The sequence below is a fragment of the Bufo gargarizans genome, chromosome 1 (genome assembly GCF_014858855.1).
Source record: "Bufo gargarizans isolate SCDJY-AF-19 chromosome 1, ASM1485885v1, whole genome shotgun sequence".
Taxonomy (NCBI): Eukaryota; Metazoa; Chordata; class Amphibia; order Anura; family Bufonidae; genus Bufo; species Bufo gargarizans.
Window position 1 is genome coordinate 658,455,058 of NC_058080.1, and position 27,277 is coordinate 658,482,334.

Sequence of the window (27,277 nt, forward strand, 5' to 3'; positions counted from 1 at the left end):
TATTGGAGGGAAGAAAATTAGCAGCAGTCAGATCCCTCAGGCAGTGCTTTACCTGCTGCAGAAACAGAAGATAGGACATACCCGATCCTTATTTTATAGTTCACGGAAGAGTAGGGTTGTTCACCAATACACATTAGATCAGTAGATCCTGCCAAAGTCAGTAATGACTGACTTTTATCTGAAGTATATGCAGTGGCATGCAAAAGTTTGGACACCCCTGGTCAAAATTACTGTTACTATGAGCAGTTAAGGTCTTCCAGACCTTCTCTTGACTTTCACTATTCTTGTGTTTTAATGGCATGATGAGGAATTGGCAACCTGAAACTACTTAAAAAGGCGCAAGCTGAAGGTTTTACCATGGCCCTCACAGTCCCCTGATCTGAACATCACTGAAGATATGGGGATAGACCTCAGTACAAGACGACCCAGGAATCTTACCGAACTGGAAGACTTTTGCAAGGAAGAATGGATGAAAATGCCTCAAACAAGAATTGAAAGACTCTTGGCTGGCTACAAAAAGCATTTACAATCTGTGATATTTGCTAAAGGGGGTGCAACAAAGGTACTAACCATGCAGGGTTCCCAAAGTTTCTTTTTCTTTTTTGTTATTTTGAAAATGTAAAAGGTGAAAATAAAATAATTGTTGTAGCTTAAAATACAAAGGCAATGTCATCTTTAACTTTATGCCTTTTGGAGATCAATTAATCTTCAACTTGATTGACTGTTCACAGTAACAGTCATTTTGACCAGGGGTGCCCAAACTTTTGCAAGCCACTGAATAGCTAGCTTATGTCTAGTCTTACAATGAATTAACAAGTTGCAAAATGTGTTATACACTATGGTGGACATATCGGTCCCATGCTCTCCGCGCATGGAACAGGTCGATGTCTTGGGTCTTCTTCTCTGTGCCTTCCACTTCTAAGTGTAGCCTAACAATCACTACAGGCAGCTAATGGCTCATTATGTTCCTTGATTTTCCAGCACTCCGCAGTCATGTGTGATTCCTATTTTAATTTCTTTGAATTCTAAGTAGCCATTCAGAGATGTCACAAACGAGAGACCGCAGGCTTGTTAGTGGCCGATAAGAGCCTAGTGATGAAAGGATATCAAGAAATAGGACTTCGCTTCATTAAGTGGAGCAGTGAGAAATTACTTGGAATGTCTTGTATTTAAATAGATTATCATTTTATATCTCAGATGAATCTTATGTTTCTGTATTTAAAAATCAGCTTTTGTAAAATTTTATAATGATGTGAAATATGAAGAACATTTATATCTTTTAGGCCTCATGCACACGACCGTTTATTTTTAAGGTCCGCAAAAACGGGGTCCGTAGGTCCGTGATCCGTTACCGTTTTTTCATCAGTGGGTCTTCCTTGATTTTTGGAGGATCCACGGACATGAAAAAGTCAAGTTTGCCATTGAAATGATAGGAAAAAACAGACACGGATCACGGACACGGATCACGGACGCGGATGACAATCTTGTGTGCATCTGTGATTTTTCACGGACCCATTGACTTAAATGGGTCCGTGAACCGTTGGCTGTGAAAAAAATAGGACAGGTCCTATTTTTTTCACGGCCAGGAAACACGGATCACTGATGAGGCTGCCAAACGGTGCATTTTCCGATTTTTCCACGGACCCATTGAAAGTCAATGGGTCCGCGAAAAAAAACTGAAAACGGCACAACGGCCACGGATGCACACAACGGTCGTGTGCATGAGGCCTTAAAGGGCGTCTGTCAGCAGATCTGTACCTATGACACCGGCTGACCTGTTACATCTGTGCTTTACAGCTGAAGGCATCTGTGTTGGTCCCATGTTCATATGTGCCCGCATTGCTGAGAAAAATGAAGTTTTAATAAATGCAAATGAGGCTCTAGGAGCAATGTGGGCGTTGCTATTACACCTAGAGGCTCTGCTCTCTCTGCAACTGCTGTACCCTCTGCACTTTGATTGACAAGGAGATATGGTATAGTGGAAAGATTTCCACCTGTAGCCTTGGACCAGAGAAAATTATTCTCGGGGCCAAACCTCCATATCATCAATAAAGTCTAATAGGTTTTGATTCAAAGAAATAGACCACTAGTGCCAAGTGGTTGACTCCAAGGGTAGCTCCAAATGAGTTTTCCTCCTGGACCTGTGGGGTCCACTGTGGCATCCTCCAGTACTCTGGTGGGGCAGTCCGACGCTGTGACCACCTGTTCTGAGTTTTTGACCTGCACCTGGTTTTGGCCCAGAATCACTGATAGAAATCACTGATCAAACACTTAAGGGCTCATGCACACAAACGTATTTTTTTCCGTGTCAGTTTTTTTTTGTGGACCTTATCTGGAACCATTCATTTCAATGGGTCCTCAAAAAAAACTGAAGTTACTCCGTGTGCATTCTATTTCCGTGTGTCCATTCTGCAAAAAAAAAAAAAAAAACAGACATCACAGACAAGGATAGTATTGTTCTATTAGGGGCTAGCTGTTCTGTTCCACAAAATATGGAATGCACACGGACGTCATCCGAATTTTTTGCGGATCCGTTTTTTGCAGACCGCAAAATACATACAGTTGTGTGCCTGAGACATAAACCTCATTCACACGTCCGTTTTTAAATCCGTGAAAAGGTGGTCAGTGATGCCTCTGTGAAGATGTCAGTGATGAATCCATGTTGGGTCCGTTTGTCTGTTTTTTGCTGTCCGTGTATCATCCGTGTTTCACTGACACTACAAAGATGAAAAATAATTTGCAAAGCATCTCTTCCTAATGATCTGTGAAACACGGATGAAACACGGATGGTTTTCATGGACCCATAGACTATAATGGGCGTGATGAATCAGTGAACACAGACAAAATAGAGCATGCATCCGTGCTAAAAACACGGACCACGGTAAAAAAAACTGATGTGCGAACACACACATTAAAATGTATGGGTAAGTGTGCGGTACTGTACGTGACATATGAATCAGGCTTTACTGTGTAAAAGCGGCCTAAGGCTGGGAATGCAAATCATATGTGTCACAGGATTTGAAGATTGCGATTCCAGATTGCAACAACACAATGATCGTCAGTGGAGTCGTGACATGACATGCAACACATGACATGACTGCGAAGCGACAGGGGTATGATATGGTCTGGCTTAAAAATACCCATTTTTAAATACCCTATTGGGGATTGTAAGTTAATAGACAGGGGTGCCCATTTAGGGGTCAGAGTAGAGAGGGGTTGCAAAAAGTGCCTCTCTGGAGGACCCAAATCGGACAGCCCATTGACTTTAATGATAACTGCGCAATGCTTTGCTGCTCTGGCATTGCAAGAGAGTTAAACACTTGCGGTCATGCTCCTTTATAGATTACAGGTGATCATTTGGAGTCCTAGCAGTGTACGCAATGTAAGAACTGTTCAGTCATCTATTCTTTTGACTCTATGTTGTGAGCCACTCATTTATTATTCCTGCTAGAAGTTATAAATGAATTACTTGCCGTATGCAATGAGGGTCCAAATGGGTGTTACCAGTTAGGTGATGTCCCTGCAAAGTCTCACACTGGCGGTACCAATCAGATAGTGTCAGATTGAGCAGGAAAACACCCCCAACTAGTAACACCCATCTGGACCTTGACTGCAAACTGCTACTAATTCATTCATATAACTTTTAGCAGGAATAATAAAGGAATGACACAGCATAGAGTCAACATAAAGTCAATAGAATTGTTTTTACATGGGGAATGTAAGTAGTTTCTAAAACGCGTAAGTCAGAAGAGGTGACGGGTTCTCTTTAAAGGGACTCTTTCAAGACTGCAACTCTATTTATTGTAATGAAGCCAGCGCTGAGATCAGATGATCTCAACTATTCTCTAACCAGCTGTTACTTCCTGGGTAAGTTACATCTCCTCTGAATGCCATCCCTGTAATACATGGACAAGCTTGGTCCACCAGGGGGAAAGCAGCTGATACTTAGCATCTCTCTGCTCGGGGGGGCTTCCGTGCAGTATAGTGCTCTAGTTGTCTTCATGACAGAACCCCTTTAATTTACAAGTTGTTATAACTTCCTTTTAAACAATGAAGCCTGATTATGCACCGTAGTTCATCCAGGTATAGAAGAATTCTTCCAAAAGAGGAATCTGCCAGACTGTAAAGGCTGTCACCTCCAATTGTCATCATATGTATATGAAAGCTATGCCTAGAACATCCTACTGTAGACGGAACAGTCACTGATAACCATATGTCTCTGTATGCATTTGGAGAGGAATTCTTGAGGTTCTCTGAGGCTACAAGACAGAATTGTTAGTAGAATATCAAATCCTGTTTAGCTTTTCATTGATCTTTATCTATTTTATATCTGAATATGAAAAAAAAAACTGAAGCAGACAATGAGTGCACCCTTCGGAGATGTGTTCACACAGGGCCAGTCAAGGAACGTCTGTCTTCTTTCAAATTCATTCTTCTGCCCTATGTTTCAATCATAAACTATCCTCATGGATACAGCATCCTTGTATAGATTATGGGTGACCGTTCCTTTTATCAACACTCCATTGCAGTATTGGGGCTCATGCACATGAACATATTTTTGGTCTACATCAGATCTGCATTCTTTGTGAGTTGGATGCGGACCCATTCACTTCAATGGTGCCGCAAAAGTAACATAGTATATAAGGCCGAAAAAAGACATTTGTCCATCCAGTTCGGCCTCTCATCCTGCAAGTTGATCCAGAGGAAGGCAAAAAAAAAAAACTGGGAGGTAGAAGCCAATTTTCCCCACTTTAGGGGAATAAAAAATTCCTTCCTGACTCCAATCAGGCAATCAGAATAACTCCCTGGATCAACGACCCCTCTCTAGTAGCTATAGCCTGTAATATTATTACGCTCCAGAAATACATCCAGGCCCCTCTTGAATTCCGTTATTGCACTCACCATCACCACCTCCCCAGGCAGAGAGTTCCATAGTCTCACTGCTCTTACCGTAAAGAATCCTCTTCTATGTTTGTGTACAAACCTTCTTTCCTCCAGACGCAGAGGATGTCCCCTCGTCACAGTCACAGTCACAGTCCTGGGGATAGATAGGTGATGGGATAGATCTCTGTACTGACCCCTGATATATTTATACATAGTAATTAGATCTCCCCTCAGTCGTCTTTTTTCTAAAGTGAATAACCCTAATGTTGATAATCCTACAGGGTACTGTAGTCCCCCCATTCCAGTTATTACTTTAGTTGCCCTCCTCTGGACCCTCTCCAGCTCTGCTATGTCTGCCTTGTTCACAGGAGCCCAGAACTGTACACAGTACTCCATGTGTGGTCTGATTAATGATTTGTAAAGTGGTAGGACTATGTTCTCATCACGGGCATCTATGCCCCTTTTGATGGAACCCATTATCTTATTGGCCTTGGCGCAGCTGCCTGACACTGGTTTCTACTGCTTAGTTTGCTGTTTATTAAAATTCTTAGGTTCTTTTCCATGTCAGTGTTACCGAGTGTTTTACCATTTAGTATGTACGGGTGACTTGCATTATTCCTTCCCATGTGCATAAACTTACATTTGTCAGTGTTAAACCTCATCTGCCACTTATCTGCCCAAGCCTCTAATCTATCCAGATCCATCTGTAGCTGTATAGTGTCCTCTTCAGTGTTAATTACTTCACATCTGCAAAAATGTTATTACTGTGCAAAATCATTAATAAATATATTGAAGAGAATAGGGCCCAATACTGACCCCTGAGGTACCCCACTAGTGACAGTGACCCAATCTGAGTATGTACCATTAATAATCACCCTCTGTTTTTCATCATTGAGCCAGTTACTTACCCACATACACACATTTTCTCCCAGTCCAAGCTTTCTTATTTTATATACTAACCTTTTATGTGGTACAGTGTCAAATACTTTGGAGAAGTCCAGATACACGACATCCTTTGATTCACCGCTGTCAAGTCTAGAACTTACCTCCTCATAGAAACTAAATAAATTACGGTAGTTTGACATGACTGATCCCTCATGAAGCCATGCTGATATGGCGTTATTTGCTTATTTCCGTTAAGATGCTCTAAGATAGCATCTCTCAGAAAACCTTCAAACAATTTACCCACAACAGATGTTAAACTTACCGGCCTATAGTTTCCAGGCTCTGTTATTGGACCATTTTTGAATATTAAATACTATTAGAAAGGCTCCACCAGCAAACTACTGGAGCTCAGCCTTTCAGTTACCAGCTGAAAGAAAACAGATAAATCAAATAATAATATAGGCTGGCTCACAGTATTTTTGCATCAAATGCAATATTTATTATTATAAAATGCAACTACGTAAATATCAACATATCAGCACAAGTACATATATGTGTATACTGTATAAATATAGACAGTGCGGAGCTCACGCACTAACTTATACAAACTGGAGTACTCCTAAAATAGATGAGACCTTATGACTATACTGGACCTGCAAACTTTCAATTGGAACCACAGAAAATGTCCTCGGACTAGATATCAATTTGCCAGTTTGTTGGAACCAAATAGGTTCAAAAGTTATCCTTATAATAGTAAGCTCTGTATTTCGGTACCTACCTACGGTTCCAACAAACTGGCAAATTGATATCTAGTCCGAGGACATTTTCTGTGGTTCCAATTGAAAGTTTGCAGGTCCAGTATAGTCATAAGGTCTCATCTATTTTAGGAGTACTCCAGTTTGTATAAGTTAGTGCGTGAGCTCCGCACTGTCTATATTTATACAGTATACACATATATGTACTTGTGCTGATATGTTGATATTTACGTAGTTGCATTTTATAATAATAAATATTGCATTTGATGCAAAAATACTGTGAGCCAGCCTATATTATTATTTCATTTTTGAATATTGCCACCACATTTGCCATGCGCAGTGGCGTACCGCCCATAGAGGCAGACCACGCCACTGCTATGGGGCCCGCGGCACTGGGGGGCCCGTAGCGCAGATAAGGCCCGCCCACTGATGACGCCCCTCTTTGATGACGCCCCTCTTTTCTCCCCAGGGCCCCCCCCCCATGTTTAGCTGAATCGCCTCCCAGAGGCGCGGCTAAGTCCTCAACACCCGCCCCCCTCCTCAGCGCTGTGCTCTGAAACACCCGATCCTCCCCTCGTCGGCGTCCCAAATCCCGCGCAGGCGCAGTGCCGGCGATTGCCTGCGCTCTGATAATACGGCTGAGGGCAACAGCTTCAACATCGTCACTGGGCATGCGCCGAGCCCAGTGACGATGTTGAAGCTGTTGCCCTCAGCCGTATTATCAGAGCGCAGGCGCCGGCACTGCGCCTGCGCGGGATTTGGGACGCCGACGAGAGGAGGATCGGGTGTTTGCAGAGCGCGGCGCCCGGGGGGGGGGGGGGGGGGCGGGTGTTGAGGACTTAGCCGCGCCTCTGGGAGGCGATTCAGCTAAACATGGGGGGGGGGCCCTGGGGAGAAAAGAGGGGCGTCATCAAAGAGGGGCGTTAGTAGTTTTCATATTTAGGCGGGCACGGCACTAATCAGAGGGGCACCGTTCCTGGGCACCGTGGAGAAAGAAAAACGCCCCTCTGGGCTCCAGTCCTTACAGCGTCATTTGCATGTCCTAAGAATCGATTTTTAGAAGAAAGGACAAGACTGACATGGAAAAGAAGAACACAGATGGAAAAAAGGTACTTTATTAAACATGGATCCATGAGTACCTTTTTTCCATCTGTCTTGTTCTTTGGATTGTGAGTCTTGTCATTTCTTCAAAAAATCGATTCTTATGATATGTAAATGACGCTGTAAGGAGCCCAGAGGGGCGTTATTCTTTCTCCACTGTGCCCAGGAACGCCCCTCTGAAGTGCCGTGCCCGGCTAAATTTGAAAACTAATAACGCCTCCAAGTTCATCTAAATCGCCTCCCAAATCCGATCCTCCTCTCGCTGGCATCCCAAATCCCGCGCAGGCGCAGTGCCGGCGATTGCCTGCGCTATGATAAGATGACTGACGGCACTGCGCCTGCGCGGGATTTGGCATGCCGGCGAGAGGAGGATCGGGGTGTTTGCCGCAGAGCGCGGCACTGAGGAGGGGGGGTGTTGAGCACTTAGCCGCGCCTCTGGGAGGCGATTTAGATGAACTTGGAGGCGTTATTAGTTTTCAAACTTAGCCGGGCACTGGCATTTCAGAGGGGCGTTCCTGGGCACCGTGGAGAAAGAATAACGCCCCTCTGGGCTCCTTACAGCTTCATTTACATATCATAAGAATCGATTTTTTGAAGACATGACAAGACTCACAATCAAAAGAACAAGACAGATGGAAAACAGGTACTCTGTTAAACATGGATTCATGAAAAAAAAATTGGGGGTAAATTGCTAGTGACAGATTCCCTTTAAGGCTACTTTCACACTTGCGTTCAGAGCGGATCCGTCTGGTGTCTGCACAGACGGATCCGCACCTATAATGCAAACGCTTAGATCCGTTCAGAACGGATCCGTTTGCATTAACATGAACAAAAAAAAAAAAAAAAAAATTTTTTTTGTTCATGATAGTGCAAACGGATCGGTTTTGACTTTACATTGAAAGTCAATGGGGCACGGATCCGTTTGAAAATTGAGCCATACTGTGTCAACTTCAAACGGATCCGTCCCCATTGACTTACATTGTAAGTCTGGACGGATCCGTTTGCCTCCGCACGGCCAGGCGGACACCCGAACGCTGCAAGCAGCGTTCAAGTGTCCGCCTGCTGAGCGGAGGACAGACGGAGCCATACTGATGCATTCTGAGCGGATCCGCATCCACTCAAAATGCATTAGGGCTGGACGGATCCGTTCGGTGCCGCTTGTGAGAGCCTTCAAACGGAACTCACAAGCGGAGACCCGAACGCAAGTGTGAAAGTAGCCTAACATGGCACCCCAAATAAGGAGACCTGCAGGCTGCAGCAGATATCCCATGTGACAGGTCACCCCCAGGAAACCCCTAACAGTTTCTGTAGGTCATGTATAAATTTATTTAATGGGGGTGTGGCATGGGAGGAGCAAAGTCAGGAAGTGGGAGGGGCCATGGTGGGTAGTGGGCGGGGTTAAGGGGCCCAATTCAGATTTTTGCTATGGGGCCCAGTGATTCCTATGTACGCCTCTGGCCATGCGCCAATCCTGTGGAACACTCCCTGTCAGTATAGAGTCTGCAAATATCAGAAATAAGGGTCTGGCTATGACCTTACTTAATTCCTTAGGATACGGGGGTGTATGCCATCCAGTCCTGGCGATTTGTCTATTTTAATCTTTTTAAGTCGCTGTTGTACTTCTTCCTGGGTCAGACAGGACACTTTTAATGGGGAATTTACTTTTACATTCTGCATTTCATCTGACAGTTTATTTTCCTCAGAGAATACAGCGGAGAAAAAAAAAAAACTTCACCATTCTGTGGTCATGCAAAAATATAGAACATTATGGCCCAGACGTTCTGTTCAGCAAAATGCGGACTGTCGAACTGTAATGGTGGCATTGCTGCTTGTCACCAATCTAAGGCTAGGTTTACATCTGCAGCAGAGGTTCAGGCAGGAGCCTCCATTGAAAAAAAAGACCACAAATATTTTGTCCAGCAGAGTGCTTACTATACATGCCAGAAACCTGACAGAACCGTTAAAGTGAACATATGCCAGATCGGATGATTCCAATGAACAGAATACCGGAATTCGACGCATCTGTGAACCCAGCCTTACAATCAACTGGATATGATGTCTAGCATCTTAAGGGCTCATGCACACGACCATATGTATTTTGCGGTCCGCGGAACGGAACAGCTGACTCCTAATAGAACAGTGCTATCCTTGTCTGTAATGTAGACAATAATAGGACATACGGAAACGGGATGCACACGGAGTAACTTTAGTTTTTTTTTGCGGACCCATTGAAATGAATGGTTCCGCATATGGTCCGCAAAAAAAACTAAACGGACATGGAAAGAAAATACGTTTGTGTACATGAGCCCTAAAAGACATAGAGAATTGGGGGACTTATATTCAGGGGAAAAGTATTTTTCTCTGAGGAAATGTTAATTTAGGCTATGTTTACACGGCATCATTTGCTGTATAATTTTGATGTACAAAGTACTTGCTGACATTTTGCCGGAATAATTTTGGCGAAATTTTCTTCAAAATTTTTTTGCAGAGAAGAGCCTCTTACAGTTGCTTTAATGCACTTCACCTGGTCATCTTGGTTGGATCAGGACATGCTGTATAGTTATTTGCTGTGTATGCATTATAATAGACTTTAACATTGAAAGCAGAATATAGTAATGACGTTCCAAGAAAATTTTCACCATTTAGACTGAGAGGCAGAGATTAAGTGGTGTTGTATTACAAAATAAGCTGTGAGGGAACACTCTTCTCCAACAGGCTTCGTATCCTGAACTGATTAAGATGTGCCAAGATGCAGGACACAAATTCGGAAGCCATTAATGTTGCTTGTATCTTATATGTTTTCTTTATATATATATATATATATATATATATATACATACATTCAGGTCCATAAATATTGGGACATGGACACAATTCTAACATTTTTGGCTCTATACACCACCACAATAGATTTGAAATGAAACGAACAAGATGTGCTTTATCTGCAGACTGTCAGCTTTAATTTGAGGGTATTTACATCCAAATCAGGTGAACGGTGTAGGAATTACAACAGTTTGCATATGTGCCTCCCCTTGTTAAGGGACCAAAAGTAATGGGACAATTGGCTTCTCAGCTGTTCCATGGCCAGCTGTGTGTTATTCCCTCATTATCCCAATTACAATTAGCAGATAAAAGGTCCAGATGTGCTATTTACATTTGGAATCTGTTGCTGTCAACTCTCAAGATAAGATCCAAAGAGCTGTCACTATCAGTGAAGCAAGCCATCATTAGGCTGAAAAAACAAACCAAACCCATCAGAGAGATAGCAAAAACATTAGGCGTGGCCAAAACGACTGTTTGGAACATTCTTAAAAAGAAGGAACGCACCGGTGAGCTCAGCAACACCAAAAGACCCGGAAGACCGCGGAGAACAACTGTGGTGGATGACCGAAGAATTATTTCCCTCGTGAAGAAAACACCCTTCACAACAGTTGGCCAGATCAAGAACACTCTCCAGGAGGTAGGTGTATGTGTGTCAAAGTCAACAATCAAGAGAAGACTTCACCAGAATGAATACAGAGGGTTCACCACAAGATGTAAACCATTGGTGAACCTCAAAAACAGGAAGGCCAGATTAGAGTTTGCCAAACGACATCTAAAAAAGCCTTCACAGTTCTGGAACAACATTCTATGGACAGATGAGACCAAGATCAACTTGTACCAGAGTGATGGGAAGAGAAGAGTATGGAGAAGGAAAGAACCTGCTCATGATCCTAAGCATACCACCTCATCAGTGAAGCATGGTGGTGGTAGTGTCATGGTGTGGGCAAGTATGGCTGCCAATGGAACTGGTTCTCTTGTATTTATTGATAATGTGACTGCTGACAAAAGCAGCAAGGATGAATTCTGAAGTTTTTCGGGCAATATTATCTGCTCATATACAGCCAAATGCTTCAGAACTCATTGGACGGCGCTTCACAGTGCAGATGGACAATGACCCAAAGCATGCTGCAAAAGCAACCAAAGAGTTTTTCGTTTTTTTTAAACCATAATTTTTATTGTATTATGATTTTTGATAGTAATCACATACAATGTGTGTTCATATACAATAGAATTATGCAAAGACATATCTGATACATATCAGGTAATGATGATCTCTAGTAGTAGATATGAGATGATGTTAGAAACAAATGTACATCTATCAAAGTATCATTTTCCTTTTATATCCGATTATAGATCATAAGTTATGATTAATAACTAAACAAAACATACTGGAAACTCCCTCCCCCCACCCCCTTTTCCTGTCTATCTTACTCCTTGACCGCCTAGCATCCAAGATCGCCTTTTGTTCTTAATGTAATATCTTAAGTTCTGTTACTTTTATTTTCCAAATATACATGTTATTTAGAAAAAAGTGTGTACCAAAGATCTGATGGTTCCAATTTTAGAAACCACTCCGTGTGCTTAAAAGGTCGCACAATTTCCTGGATCTCCTCTGTCTTAAGGAATTTTTAAATATATGGTCTCCATCTTCCAAAGAAAGATTTGGTTGATTTTAGATTTGCAGTATTCAGCTTCTGATTTCTCCAATATTAAAAATCTTGTGGTCATCTGAAATGACTCCGAAATTTGTGGGGCACTTGAGTTTAACCAGTGCCTTAACAAACTCCTTTTGTCCGCTAGCAAAATCACGTGGAACACTGGTGGAAACTTGACTTTACATGTTTCTGTCTGCGTATGAAATAAAAATAAAATTGGGTCTAAGGGAAGTGTTATATGAGTTTTAGTTTCAATCAAAACTATAAGAGAGTTCCAAAAATCTTTTACCTTAGGGCAAGCCCATAGACTATGTTTCATATCTGTGTTTGGTGTTTGGCATTTCGGGCAATGTGTTATTTTATTTTCATCAATTTTCGCAGGATTTCTAGGAACATGGAAACCATATATCTCCCTGTGTATAACTTTGAATTGCGTTTCCCTCCATATTTCATTTCCTATATGTTTGCGGACTCGCTCCCATCCCTCCAATATATCATCTGGTATGGACAGTTTCGGGAACTCCTTGCGCCAACCTTTTTTATGACATTACGTCATTCATACAACTATAAATGTAGGCCAAAGAGTTTGTCGTTCCTCCTGAAGTGACCAGAGAGTGAAACAAATTTGTTCTACATTCATTGGACAAGTCTTGTACTCTATCTAGGTTTTAAAAAAACAAGGAGATGTTGATAAGCAAGGAAATGAGAGCTCGGGATGCCATACACATCCTGAACTTCTCTAGAATTTTGATATCTTTTTTTCCTTCAGATTTATCATGTGTCTAACCTCCCTAATTCCCAATCCTGCCCAGAGGGAAAATTGTTTATTTATCGATTATGCCCGAAATTCAGGATGTTTCTATATATTCATGTGTTTAGACAACTGCAACGGAAGGTTATAAAGTTTCCTGACCACTTTCCAAGTGGCTATTGTGTCACGAATCAGAATACTGAGTTTCAGCGCCCGGGGTAACAAGGAGTATTTTCTGTGTAAACTAGCATTTAGGCTCCAGGGGCTAGCTAATTCCGCTTTAATGGGGAGGACAAAATAGCATGAGGTGTCTTTTAACCAGTCTAAACAGTATCTCATCAGATGTGCTAGATTGTATCGTCTGATATCTGGGAATCCGACTCCACCCCTCAATTTTGATCGGGATAGTGAGTTAAGCGATATTCTAGGTTTTCCTGATTTCCATGTGAAACAACGGAACTCTCTAGAGAGTTTTTGAATATCTGCGTGTCTAATTAGGATTGGCAGTGTTTGCATAGGATATAGTAATTTGCTGAAACTCAGCATTTTCAGAAGATGGCAGCAGCCTAAAAATAACAACGGTAAATTTACCCATGATTTGGTGAATATTGGAGGGTAATTAAGAAAATATAAGGATTCCAAAGTTTTGCCAAAGAGTTTTTTAAGGGAAAGAAGTGGAATACTATGCAATGGCCAAGTCAATCACCTGACCTGAATCCGATTGAGCATGCATTTCACTTGCTGAAGACAAAACTAAAGGGAAAATGCCCCAAGAACAAGCAGGAACTGAAGACAGTTGCAGTGGAGGCCTGGCAGAGCATCACCAGGGATGAAACCCAGCGTCTGCTGATGTCTATGTGTTCCAGACTTCAGGCTGTAATTAACTGCAAGGGATTTGCAACCAAGTATTAAAAAGTAAAAGTTTGATTTATGATTATTATTCTGTCCCATTACTTTTGGTCCCTTAACAAGTTGGAGGCACATATGCAAACTGTTGTAATTCCTACACCGTTCACCTGATTTGGATGTAAATGCCCTCAAATTAAAGCTGACAGTCTGTAGTTAAAGCACATCTTGTTTGTTTCTTTTCAAATCCATTGTGGTGGTGTATAGAGCCAAAAATTTTAGAATTGTGTTGATGTCCCAATATTTATGGACCTGGCTGTATGTATGTACAGTATGTATTTTACCTGTAGTGTCCTATAAAGGGCATCTGTCAGCAGATTTGTACCTATGAAACAGTCTGACCTGTTACATGTGCACTTGGCAGCTGAAGGCATCTGTGTTGGTCCCATGTTCATATGTGCCCGCATTGCTGAGGAAAATGAAGTTTTACTATATGCGAATGAACCTCTAGGAGCAACGGGGGCATTGCCATTACGCCTAGAGGCTCAGCACTATGCAAATATCACGCCCACTGCACTACGATCATTTGACTTGAAGCCAGGAAAATGATTATGCATACCGATAGCAATAAACATGTTTTTTCTCATTCAAAATGTTTATTGTTTTCAGAAAAAGTATTGACAAGGTTACAGAGTAAATACAAGATCCTTATTAGTGCATGTGGAATACATAAGGCAACGATAGTTTTTTCAATAGCAATAAACATGTTTTTATTATGTTTTGCCTTCAATTTCAACATGGGAAACAGGCTACTTTCGCATCTGTGTTTTTGCTGATCCCCTGATGGATCCAGCAAAAATACAATCGTCTGCATCCGTTCAGAATGGATCCAATTGTATTACCTCCAAAATGAACAAGATGGATCCAAGACGGATCTAAAAAAAACTGGTTTGGACACCATTGACTTACATTGTGTTTCTGTCACGGTGGGAAGAGGGGGGAACTCAGCACCATACAATGTAGGCTGTCTGGATATACCACTAGGCCTGCAAACAGGAATAAAGGGAACAGGTCACCTTGTAACACATCCCTAAATCCTAGCCCTGACCTACTAACTGTATGAGCGAACGCTAATGGTGGGAGGGCTAATACCCGGAACCTTGGACCCTACTAAATGGCAAATTGTGAGGAGAGTTGAAAAGAAGTTGCGGCACTCACCGAAGTGTATCAAAGCTTTTCTTTTATTGTGGCTTCCTTAGCAGGTAGCAAAAAGGATCCGGGGCGGACACATAGGTTGCGAGCAGCGACGGCCGTTTCGCGCGCTAAGACGCGCTTCCTCAGGCCACTGATTACGTCATTGCGCCTACGTGCGCTTTATACAGGTGGACAGGGGGACGGCCGACGCCGTCAGCAAGTACCTCACTCCCACGGATGTGACGTGTAAAATTCAAGCAAAACAACAGGTAAGATTGCATTCTAAAGGTTAATTGAGTCAGCGACAAAGGCAAGACACATAAAACATACAAAGGAAGGGCGATTATGCGAGTATACATAAGAAACAAGTGGCAAAATTGCATCTCTTAAGATTGCGGTCCAAAAGGGATGGAATGACTAATATAAGTGGCGGCAGTAAATTGCGATTCCCGACCAAGGACCATGTACCCGTTATGCATATTTACAGGCCTCATCAAATTGGCACAGTATACATTGGGAAGAGCATAAGGGGAGGGGGATCCGCTTCTACATGGGAAAGACAAGTCGCAAAAAGGTCCCTCCTAATGTGAGCGCGTAAATTTTCACAGAAACACGGACATGTCATTTCTATCATTCATTCCTACCGCCTGCATGGCCTGCGTGCGCATAATCCACCTTGCCTCCCTCTGCAGGAGCAGGCGATGTCGGTCACCACCCCGAGGGATGGGGCGGACATGCTCTATGCCCGCAAAGGAGAGGCAACGCGGATACGCGTCGTGGGCCGTGCGGACATGCTCAATGAGGCGTGGACTGCCTCTGCCTGATCTAATCGAACCAATGTGTTCGCGGATGCGCTCAAAGAGGGGGCGAATTGTCTTTCCGATGTAGAAGCGTTTACAAGGGCAGAAAACCACATACACTACGTAGGACGAACGGCAGTTAATGAAATCCCGTACTGTGTGTGATACACCACCTATTGTTAAATACCTAGAGCAGACATTAAGTGCACAGAAGGAGCAATGGCCACATCTAGATGTGGCCATTGCTCCTTCTGTGCACTTAATGTCTGCTCTAGGTATTTAACAATAGGTGGTGTATCACACACAGTACGGGATTTCATTAACTGCCGTACGTCCTACGTAGTGTATGTGGTTTTCTGCCCTTGTAAACGCTTCTACATCGGAAAGACAATTCGCCCCCTCTTAGAGCGCATCCGCGAACACATTGGTTCGATTAGATCAGGCAGAGGCAGTCCACGCCTCATTGAGCATGTCCGCACGGCCCACGACGCGTATCCGCGTTGCCTCTCCTTTGCGGGCATAGAGCATGTCCGCCCCATCCCTCGGGGTGGTGACCGACATCGCCTGCTCCTGCAGAGGGAGGCAAGGTGGATTATGCGCACGCAGGCCATGCAGGCGGTAGGAATGAATGATAGAAATGACATGTCCGTGTTTCTGTGAAAATTTACGCGCTCACATTAGGAGGGACCTTTTTGCGACTTGTCTTTCCCATGTAGAAGCGGATCCCCCTCCCCTTATGCTCTTCCCAATGTATACTGTGCCAATTTGATGAGGCCTGTAAATATGCATAACGGGTACATGGTCCTTGGTCGGGAATCGCAATTTACTGCCGCCACTTATATTAGTCATTCCATCCCTTTTGGACCGCAATCTTAAGAGATGCAATTTTGCCACTTGTTTCTTATGTATACTCGCATAATCGCCCTTCCTTTGTATGTTTTATGTGTCTTGCCTTTGTCGCTGACTCAATTAACCTTTAGAATGCAATCTTACCTGTTGTTTTGCTTGAATTTTACACGTCACATCCGTGGGAGTGAGGTACTTGCTGACGGCGTCGGCCGTCCCCCTGTCCACCTGTATAAAGCGCACGTAGGCGCAATGACGTAATCAGTGGCCTGAGGAAGCGCGTCTTAGCGCGCGAAACGGCCGTCGCTGCTCGCAACCTATGTGTCCGCCCCGGATCCTTTTTGCTACCTGCTAAGGAAGCCACAATAAAAGAAAAGCTTTGATACACTTCGGTGAGTGCCGCAACTTCTTTTCAACTCTCCTCACAATTTGCCATTTTGTCTGCTACCAAGCTATCACTTTGCTGAGCACCACATTGAGAAGCAATTTATACTGCATGTGGCCCGGTCCCAATACGGCGTGATCAGTGTATGCAGTGCCGCCTGATTATTATCTATATCTCCCTATACCTTGGACCCTACTAACCCTAGAGATCCCTGGTAATAATGTCAGGGCTAGGAGACAACCTGTTCATCCACGACATGGATGAACCGGAGTCTCCAGCAGGCCTATCACCAAAGAAAGTGACAGACAGTAGCATAAACCAGATTGGCAGGTAAGCACCCAGCATAAACAACACACACTGGAACAACAGCACTTACCTGCCACAACAAATGGATGAAACAACAACTGCTACTGACTAGTGGTTCCCCCTCTGGGAAACCCTGGAGCCCACTTCTGCAGGCAGGTGTCAACGCGGTTCCCCCTCCGAGGAACCCAGGAGCCCCCTCCCCAGAGGCACAACACACAGGGAAATGCCTTGCATACATGCTGGACGAACAACACCAAAAGACCAGATATAAAACAACAACAAGACGTACACCACACCCTGAACATAAACCTACACCAAACATCAACACAAGTAAGGTAGGGAAAATGGAGGATACATAAGGGATGACAATCTATGTCCAAGATGGTGACCCTGAAACTGGACAGATGGTCAGGTCCAGGATGGCAGCATAACTCCAGCTCCACAAGAAGCTGAAGTCCCACTAACATCAGGCTCAAAGCCGAAGTACTATAAAAGCCCACACACAGCTCCACCTTGCTCACACTTTAACCCCATACCCACCAGAATGAGAAGGGACAACAACCTTAAATGGGAAGTGTGTAAACATGCTAAAAGCATGCGTGGCTAAAGTGTCACGGTCCACTACCACCAGACCATGACACAGCCGTGACAGTTTCATGCCAGAATCCGTCCTGCACAGTATCCCATGATGTACACAAAAAGTCTACAAAACGCACTCTAGTTCAATTTTGTTCAGTTTTGTCCCTATTGAAAATGAATAGGGAGAAAACCGAAGCGTTTTGCTGTGGTTTTGAGATCCTGTGATGGATCTCCAACCATATAGCAAAATGCAGATGTGAAAGTAGCCATATCCATTCAAAGATGCTTGTATGGAGTGGACACAACATTCATAATTTATGAACCATTTCTCCATTCTGACTGCCACACATCATGCATGTTATAGTAAATTTCGCCCCATATTATGCGATACGACAGTAAAGGAGGGACTGTGTGTGTGGTCCATGTGATGAGACCCCATGTCCAGTGTGATAGGGGTTCATGGTAGTGTTGATGGTCCTCAGTATAAGCTTCCAGGGTTTCTATAGAGCTGAGATGGTGTGCATCACTGGTATATACTCCTGATGTATTTTCCATGTTTGTGGAGACATTTTTTGTCAGTTAAATTTCTACCATATAGGAATATTTAGGATTCCTACTAGAGCGGCTCGTGAATACTGTCAGAACACATTGTTGTAAGCAGAGTTCAGCACATGGGAAATCAGCAGGTTTCTTAGTAACACAGTCCTGTATTGAAGGCAGTCCCTCGTGTATTTCAGCTACTGACTAAACAAAAGTATTGTCTGTAGAGACGGGATGTAGATGATAGTAACAAGGGCTACGGGAAATCAAATGTGTCTCTAAAATAAGTGTATTTTCTACTGCGTGTGGGGAAAAGAATGAAATATACAGCTAGGTCCATATATATTTGGACACTGACACAAATTTTGTTTTTATTACCGGTTTACTAAAACATATTCAAGTTATAGTTATATAATGGACATAAAGTCCAGATCTTTAGTTTTCATTTGAGGGTATCAACATTAAAATTGAATGACGGGGTTAGGAGTTTCAGCTCATTTACATGTGGCACCCTGATTTTAAAGGGACCAAAAGTAATTGGACAATTGACTCAAATGCTGTTTCATAGGCGGGTGTGGGAAATTCCTTCATTATTTCATTCTCAATTAAGCACATAAAAGGCCTGGAGTTAATCTGAGGTGTGGTGCTTGCATTTTGAAGATTTTGCTGAGAAGTAAACATGCGGTCAAAGTAGCTTTCCATGCAGGTGAAACAAGCCATCCATCATCGGCAAAAACAGAAAAAAAACATCTGAGAAATTGCTACACTATTAGGAGTGGCAAAATCTACAGTTTGGTACATCCTGAAAAAGAAAAAAAAAGAACTGGTGACCTCAACAATGCAAAAAGACCAGGACGCCCACGGAAGACAGTGGTGGATGATTGCAGAATAATTACCATGATGAAGAGAAACCCCTTCACAACAGCCAACCAAGTGAACAACACTCTCCAGGACATAGGTGAATCAATATCCAAATCTACCATAAAGAGAAGACTGCATGAAAGTAAATACAGAGGGTTCAGTGCACGGTGCAAGCCACTCATAAGCCTCAAGAATAAGAAGGCTAAATTGGACTTTGCTAAAAAAAACAAAAACAAAAAAAAAAAAACAGCACACTTCTGGAAGAACATTCTTTGGACAGATGAAACCAAGATCAACCTCTACCAGAATGATGGAAAATAAAAAGTATGGTGAAGGCATGGTCCAGCCCATGATCCAAAGCATACCACATCATCTGTAAAACACAGCGGAGGTAGTGTGATGGCTTGGGCATGCATTGCTGCCAGTGGCACTGTGTCCCTAGTGTTTATTGATGATGTGACACAGGGCAAAGGCAGCCGGATGAATTCTGGGGTTTTCAGAGACATACTGTGTTCTCAAATCTAGCCAAACTGATTGGTCGGCATTTCATAATACAGATGGACAATGACCCAAAACATAAAGCCAAAGCAACCCAGGAGTTTATTAAAGCAAAGAAGTGGAATATTCTTGAATGGCCGAGTCAGTCACCTGATCTGAACCCAATAGAGCATTTCACTTGTTAAAGACTAAACTTCAGACAGAAAGGCCACAAACAACAACTAAAAACCGCTGCAGTAAAGGCCTGGCCGAGCATTAAAAAGGAGGAAACACAGCGTCTGGTGATGTCCCTGAGTTCAAGACAAGTATTAGAAATTAACATTTTATGTACAATTATTTAATTTGTCCAATTACTTTTGAGCCCCTTAAATAAAGGGATTGAGTTTAAAAAATGTTTTAGTTCCTCACATTTTTATGCAATCATTTTGTTCAACCCACTGAATTAAAGCTGAAAGTCTGAACTTCAAAGGCATCTGAATTGTTTTGTTCAAAATCCATTGTGGTAATGTACAGAACAAAAATTAGAAAAATGTTGTCTCTGTCCAAATATATATATATGGACTGTATTTCACTGTGAAATCAATGTATGAGATATCAAAAAGTAGTCCATGAATTCTACTATACAGGCGGCAGGAGGACCTTTGGCCCACTCTAGCTTCCACTAGAACCAGGTCCCACATAGTGGGAGATTTATTAAGACTAGCGTTTCATATGCCTATCTTATACTGAAACACATAGGGGGGAAATGTGCCAAATTTATTAGGAGGCTCACATTTATTAATAAACTTGGCAGATTTTGGACTGTTCTTAAAGCAGTAAATCTTCTCATAGCGGGTGTCGATTTGACCTTTTCATCTGCCTAATTTGGAATCTGTTAGATACTTGCTGACCTCCCCGTTAAAAGGAATGTGTCATCAGAAAATGGCCTATTCTTTAAATGATGATTTTATTTTAAACATATTTTTAAAGAATTTTTGGTGATGTTATTTTTAATTTTCCATTCCAATATCTATATTTTAAAAAAATCCTAAACTCCTGCAGTTTTTGCACTGGCCTCTAAGGCCCCTTTCACACGGGCGAGTTTTCCGTGCGGGTGCGATCCGTGCGGCGAACGTATGGCACACGCACTAAATCCTGACCCATTCATTTCTATGGGGCTGTGCACATGAGCGTTGTTTTTAACGCATCACTTGTGCGTTCAGTTGAAATCGCAGCATGCTCTATATTGTCCGATTTCGACGTGACGCAGGCCCCATAGAAATGAATGGGGTGTGTGAAAATCGGATGGCATCCGCAAGCAAGTACGGATGCCGTGCGATTTGCACGCACGGTTGCTAGGAGACGATCGGGATGGAGACCCGATCATTATTATTTTCCCTTATAACATGGTTATAAGGGAAAATAATAGCATTCTGAATACAGAATGCATAGTAAACCAGCGCTAGAGGGGTTAAAAAAAATAAAAATAATTTTTAACTCACCTTAGTCCACTTGATCGCGAAGCTGGCATCTCCTTGTGTCTCCTCTGCGCTGAACAGGACCTGGGGTGAGCTGCTCCATTAAATATCGGTTAAGGACCTTCGATGACGTCACTCCGGTCATCACATGGTCTTTTACCATGGTGATTCACCATGGTAAAAGATCATGTGACGTACCATGTGATGACCGGAGTGACGTCATCGAAGGTCCTTAACCTGTATTTAATGGAGCAGCTCACCCCAGGTCCTGTTCAGCCGCTCAGCGCAGAGGAGACACAAGGAGATGCCAGCTTCGCGATCAAGTGGACTAAGCTGAGTTACATTTTTTTTAAAAATTTTTTAACCCCTCTAGCGCTGGTTTACTATGCATTCTGTATTCAGAATGCTATTATTTTCCCTTATAACCATGTTATAAGGGAAAATAATACAATCTTCAGAACATCAATCCCAAGCCCGAACTTCTATGAAGAAGTTCGGGTTTGGGTACCAAACATGCGCGATTTTTCTCACGCGAGTGCAACGCATGACAATGTTTTGCACTCGCGCGGGAAAATCGCGCATTTTCCCGCAACGCACCCGGCTCTTATCCGGGCAAAAAAACTGATGCCCGTGTGAAAGAGGCCTAAGCCTTCTTAGTTTGTACAGATCACTTTTCAGCAGGAATCTCATTATCACAGGCACGATTATAATGACAGATATCACCTATATATAGATAACACATGATCCATCAGTCACAATAGATGATATTAAAGCTTATCTCCTCCCTCCTGACCTCTGCACAGGTCTCAGAGCATGCCTAGAAATGTCAATGAGTTCCCTCCAGACTATTGTATCCATGTCCCATGGTGGCTGCTGTAAAGCATATCTCTAAGTACTGTTAAAGGGGTTGTCCAGCCTTAGAAAAACATGGCTGCTTTTTTCCACAACTAGCACCACACCTGTCCGCAGGAGCTGAGTTGCTACCAGACATAACCCATAGACCAGTATGGCTCAGGCAAGATGGCGCATCCCCATAATCATGTTCAGGTAACAGAATGAAAATTGAACAGTCAGAAAATTGAAACGGACTAGAAAAAGGGATATGTGTCGCTATCTGGTTTTAACTGGCAGAAAAAAATTATAGGTGACACATTCCCTTTAACCCCACCCCAAAATACTGGTGAAAAGCCCTCAAAAATACCTCCCACAGTGTGAAATGATCAGCTATATTGCGTTTACAAACTCTTGTCCAATGGGCAAATTACTCCGTCTAAGTTTAAAACAAATGTTATTTTTTCAATTAAAGTGGTTGCATTAACAAACTCAGCTCCGCTAAAACGGTATAGGAGGGAGAAGGCCGGAGGGCCTACAATTCTGCACTTGCACTGAAAACATGACATAACCTCATAAAAAGCTAATATTTCTATGAATAACAGTAATGTATTAAAAATATTAAAAGTGTGTTCCTGTGATTTCTTTTACAGGTATCCGATCATGGGACACAGACCTCACTGAATGCAACTTAGATCAAGAACTAAAGCTCTTTGTATCCCGTCACTCAGCGCGGTTTTCCGCAGAAAGCAGAGGTGAGCGTTTGATCTAGAAATGAGAATAATTCACTGCGGGCTCTTCAGTATCTGACTTGGTGCAGTATAATGACTTATTCATGCAGTGTTCTTGCTCCACATTTGCTAAATCTTGGTCCAAAAACACAACAAGGCTGCAGTATGTGAATAAGCCCTCAGGACACATCCCAAAGCTGCAAATCTGAAAGTAAAATCTAAAGCCAATTACAGTACTAGGCATTTGGATGAGATTTTATTAAATCTCAACCACATCCTGCCTACTTTTATTATGCAATGACCTTCAATGCAGATTTTTTTAATCTGTAACATGTTAAAGAGGACCTTTCACTAGAATAAAAAATCTAAACTAAGCATACAGACATGGAGAGCGGCGCCCATGGATCTCCCTGCACTTACTATTATCCCTGGGCGCCGCTCCGTTCTCCCGGTATAGGCTCCGGTATCTTCAGATTTTCGGCTCAACTGGGTGGAGCCTGCCGGCGTCTCCTTCTCCTAGGCTGTAGCGCTGGCCAATCGCCAGCGCTCCACCCAGTTTAGCCGAAAATCTGAAGATACCGGAGCCTATACCGGGAGAACGGAGCGGCGCCCAGGGATAATAGTAAGTGCAGGGAGATCCCTGGGCACCGCTCTCCATGTCTGTATGCTTCGTTTAGATTTTTTAATGTAGTGAAAGGTCCTCTTTAATTTTTATTGTGAGTTTTGACCACAGATATCACCCCTTTCAATGGAGCAGAATTTTAAAGGGGCTTTCAAGGACTAAGATACTGAGGACGTATCCTCAGGGTAGGTTATCAATATCAGAATTACAGGGGTCTGACATCTCACACCCCCTTCATCCCCCCAATCAGCTTCAGTCAGCCTCCAGAGCTGAAAGCAGAAGGTACCATTCGCTCAGTAGTTTCCGGTCCTGGCATAGTTCTGCTCAGCTTCCGTTCACTTGAATGAGAGCTGAGCTGAAGTACCATGGCAGGGCCACTCCTGGTGCCGGTGGTTGACTGGTACAGCTGAACAGTGGGGGTGGGGATTGTAGGACTACCACCAACCACATACTAATTACCTAGAGATGACTCTAGGGTCACTAAGGATTACTAAGGAAGGTATGTACCTCTAAAATGGCAACCAGGAGGCAGACTGGGAACTTGAAGTGGCCATGGAAAAAAATAAAAAATAAAAGTGGCCCCATGTTGTAGGCAGGTCATAAATTGACAGAAGGCAGGGCAACACAAGTAGGTGGGACCAGCAATGCCAATATACTGCACAAAATACCGCCCTAGCAGAGCCAAATACAATAAACTGTCCCGGCAGCATCGAAAAACATAGTGTAGCACAAACTAATGCCCCAGGAGCACAAAATACCTCCTGAGAAGCTTCCCCCTGTGGTGACCAGCACCAGCTGCCACATTCTGTCCTCCTACTCCAGTTGCCTCAGGATGACAAAACAGCTGAATTCAGGAATCAGGAGGGCCTCTGTGGTCGCCCACCAGGTACAGAACTACTTGACACCCCCAGCGTTAATTAACTCTGGGAGAGACAGATCACTACTGGCTGTAAGGAGGGCTCAGGCAGCCCCCTGGGCATCGGCCCACTGAGAAATTTCCCTGTAGAGTCTATGACCAATCCGCCCCTGATGGCAGCTCTCGGGGAAGTATTCGACAGTAAAACATAAATAGCCACGGCATTTATAGAGGACCTATCTGCTGTGTCTGTTTTAGTCATTATTTATATTCCCCATAAGGTGACAATGCTGAATCATGTTTTTTTTTTTTTTTTTTTTACTACTTTGTTGTACTTTTCCTCTGTTATTCCTCTTACAAATGTAAGTATAAACTGACATCTGGGTGTTACTGTCCTTATACCGTCTAACACTGTTAGCATTGATTGGGTACTGTCAGTGTGTGTAGTGACAGACCCCAGACTGGTAACACAACACCTAGCTGTCAGAAAGCTCTAGCACTCCAGCTGTTCTGAAACTACAACTCCTAGAATTCTCCTTTCACTTCTATGGACGTGACAAGAACAGCTAAGTAGGTGTGCATGCTGGGAGTTGTAGTTTCACAGCAGCTGGAGTGGCAAAGGCTGCTAATCCTTGTTCTAGGAGGAAGAGCACAACACTGAATTCTACGAAGAGACGCTCCATAATTGTAATTCAATGGGGAATACAAATATTTACTAAAGCAAGACTCATCTTCATAATATAACACATGAAGACCAGCGTTGTGAACTCTAGTCTTAATTTGTCCCGCACTGGTGTGAGAAGGGCCACAATTATCAAGAGGTGCATGGCTCTAAATAGTTGTGGTGCATGTCGAGCCACCCGTGCACCAGAACCAAAATCTACGTTAGCCAGGAGCTGAAGTAGATCTCAGGTGTAATGTGCTCCAGTTGTCTGGTGTGCATGATGTTAAATAAGTTGGCCTGCTTCCTCCAGCCCACTTTTTGAAAAAGTGGCGAAGGTTTTGGAAAAAGCTAGAGAGTTGCAAATTTTGTTACAAACCGAGACTTACTCCAAAATTTGTGACTTTTCTTCGCCAGAAGGGATGCACACGAACATGTGTCGCCTCTTCAGTACATAAGGGACTGCAAATTGCAGACCCCAATGCACAGGCACCGTCCATGTGGCTAGCTCAGATGGATGCAGACCCAACTTGAATGGGTCCGTGATCCGTCCGCACTGCAAAAAATAGAACAAATTCTATCTTTTTGCTGTGCAGAGGCACAGAGAGAAACCCCACGGAAGCACTTCGTAGTGCTTCCATTGCATTCCGTTCCTCCATTCCGCACTGCGCAAATAAGAGCTAATATGTGACTGCACCCGCAGCCGCCGCTCTCTAGATTTGTAGTATTTAGTGTGTTGTTCACCGTGTCAGTGTCTGCTGATCTTTGTCAGTTTTATGCTCATCTGATTCTAGGTAAGTGTTGTGTCAGGGTATGATGAAGTCTTGATTCTCATTACTCCCATTCAGGATAATGCGCCAGTGCAGGCATTGCCAACCTGCGGCTCTCCAGCTGTTGTAAAACTACAATTCCCACCATGCCCTGCTGTAGGCTGATAGCTGTAGGCTGTATGGGCAGGCTGGGAGTTGTAGTTTTGCAACAGCTGGAGAGCCGCAGGTTGGCCATCCCTGCGCCAGTGCATGAAATTATAAATCTCATTTTTTTAAATGTATTCACTTTGTGCTTTTGCTTCAGTGTAACTGAAATAGGAAGAGGAGAAAATAGAATTAGCAAATTTGGAAACAACAGTTTTTTATTTATTTAGGATTTCAGCCAAAATCTGATTTGAAAGCATTTCTTAAACGGTATGGACACTTTTGGGGCTGACGGCTTATGTGAAGCCTTATTTCTGATCTCCTGACCTCATAAACATTTAGTATATCTAAACTTTTATCAAACTGATAAGAATATGGCTTAAATGAGTGTTTATGAGGTTAGGAGATCAGCTATAAGGCTTTACATAAGCCGTCAGCTGATAGAACTCAGGAAGGATTGTCTGCAAATAGACAGATTTTTAACCAAATGTATCACAAAAACTGATGAACATTTTTAATGAAGATCAAATAAAAAAATGATTTTAGCCCAAAATGAGTAATAGGCAATTATAAAAAAAAATTGCCTAAAGGTGTCTCACTTCAGCAAACGGCATTTACCATGTAGAGAAAGTTAATACAAGGCACTTACTAATGTATTGTTATTATTCATATTGCCTCCTTTGCTGGCTTAATTAATTTTCCCTTCACATTATACACTGCTTGTTTCCATGGTTATGATCAGCCTACAGTCCAGCAGTGGTGGTCATGCTTGCACACTATAGGGAAAGGCGCTGGCCTGTCTGGGAGCACGCATAGGCACACATGCGCAGCAACTCCTGTCCTGACCAACTTGCATCTGAGCAGCAGCAAGCAGTATATAATGATGGAAAAATGTATCAGGCCAGAAAGTTGGTGGAAGGTGGGCATGGTTAATTAGGTGCACACCAGATTTATCAACTACAAAAAAAGGTGGAAAAAGGCTGCAATCTTTCACACGAGTGAGTCCATTGCGGGAATCACGCTCCGTGTGTGAGTGTGAGCGTGATCCTCCGTTCTGGACCTGCAGGAGCGCAGGGTATTATCATGATTTATAGTGCTGTGCGTCTCTGCTTGACTTTACTTCTACAGGATCATACTGATAGCTTTATGTCCTATGATTCTGTAGAAGGAAGGTCAGACAGAGGCACACAGCATTATACAGTAAGTCATGATAATGCCGTGCGCTCCTGCAAGTCCAGAACGGAGGATCACACTCACACACGGAGCGTGATTCCCGCAATGGACTCACTCATGTGCAACAGTCCTTATTCCAGCAGGAAAAAAAAACTGAAGTAACATCTGTAGACAAGATCGGCGGGGGTGCTGGGTGTCGGACCCCCGCCGATCTGATATTGATGACCTATCCTGAGGCAGGTCATCAATATTAAAATCCCGGAAAACCCCTTTAAAATCAAGAGCCTGAATGTAGTGGACAGCAGACGTCCCATGAAAGCAGT

General features: G+C 43.1%; 1 protein-coding gene across 1 annotated transcript in view; it reads left to right on the top strand.

Annotated features, from left to right (window-relative positions):
- Positions 1-27,277, top strand: part of MAP1B (microtubule associated protein 1B) — an 87,759-nt gene that overhangs the window by 16,288 nt on the left and 44,194 nt on the right. Inside the window, exon 2 of the mRNA XM_044276047.1 lies at positions 22,651-22,752. Within this exon, the coding sequence (XP_044131982.1) occupies positions 22,651-22,752 (102 nt within the window). The remainder of the gene's footprint in view (positions 1-22,650; positions 22,753-27,277) is intronic.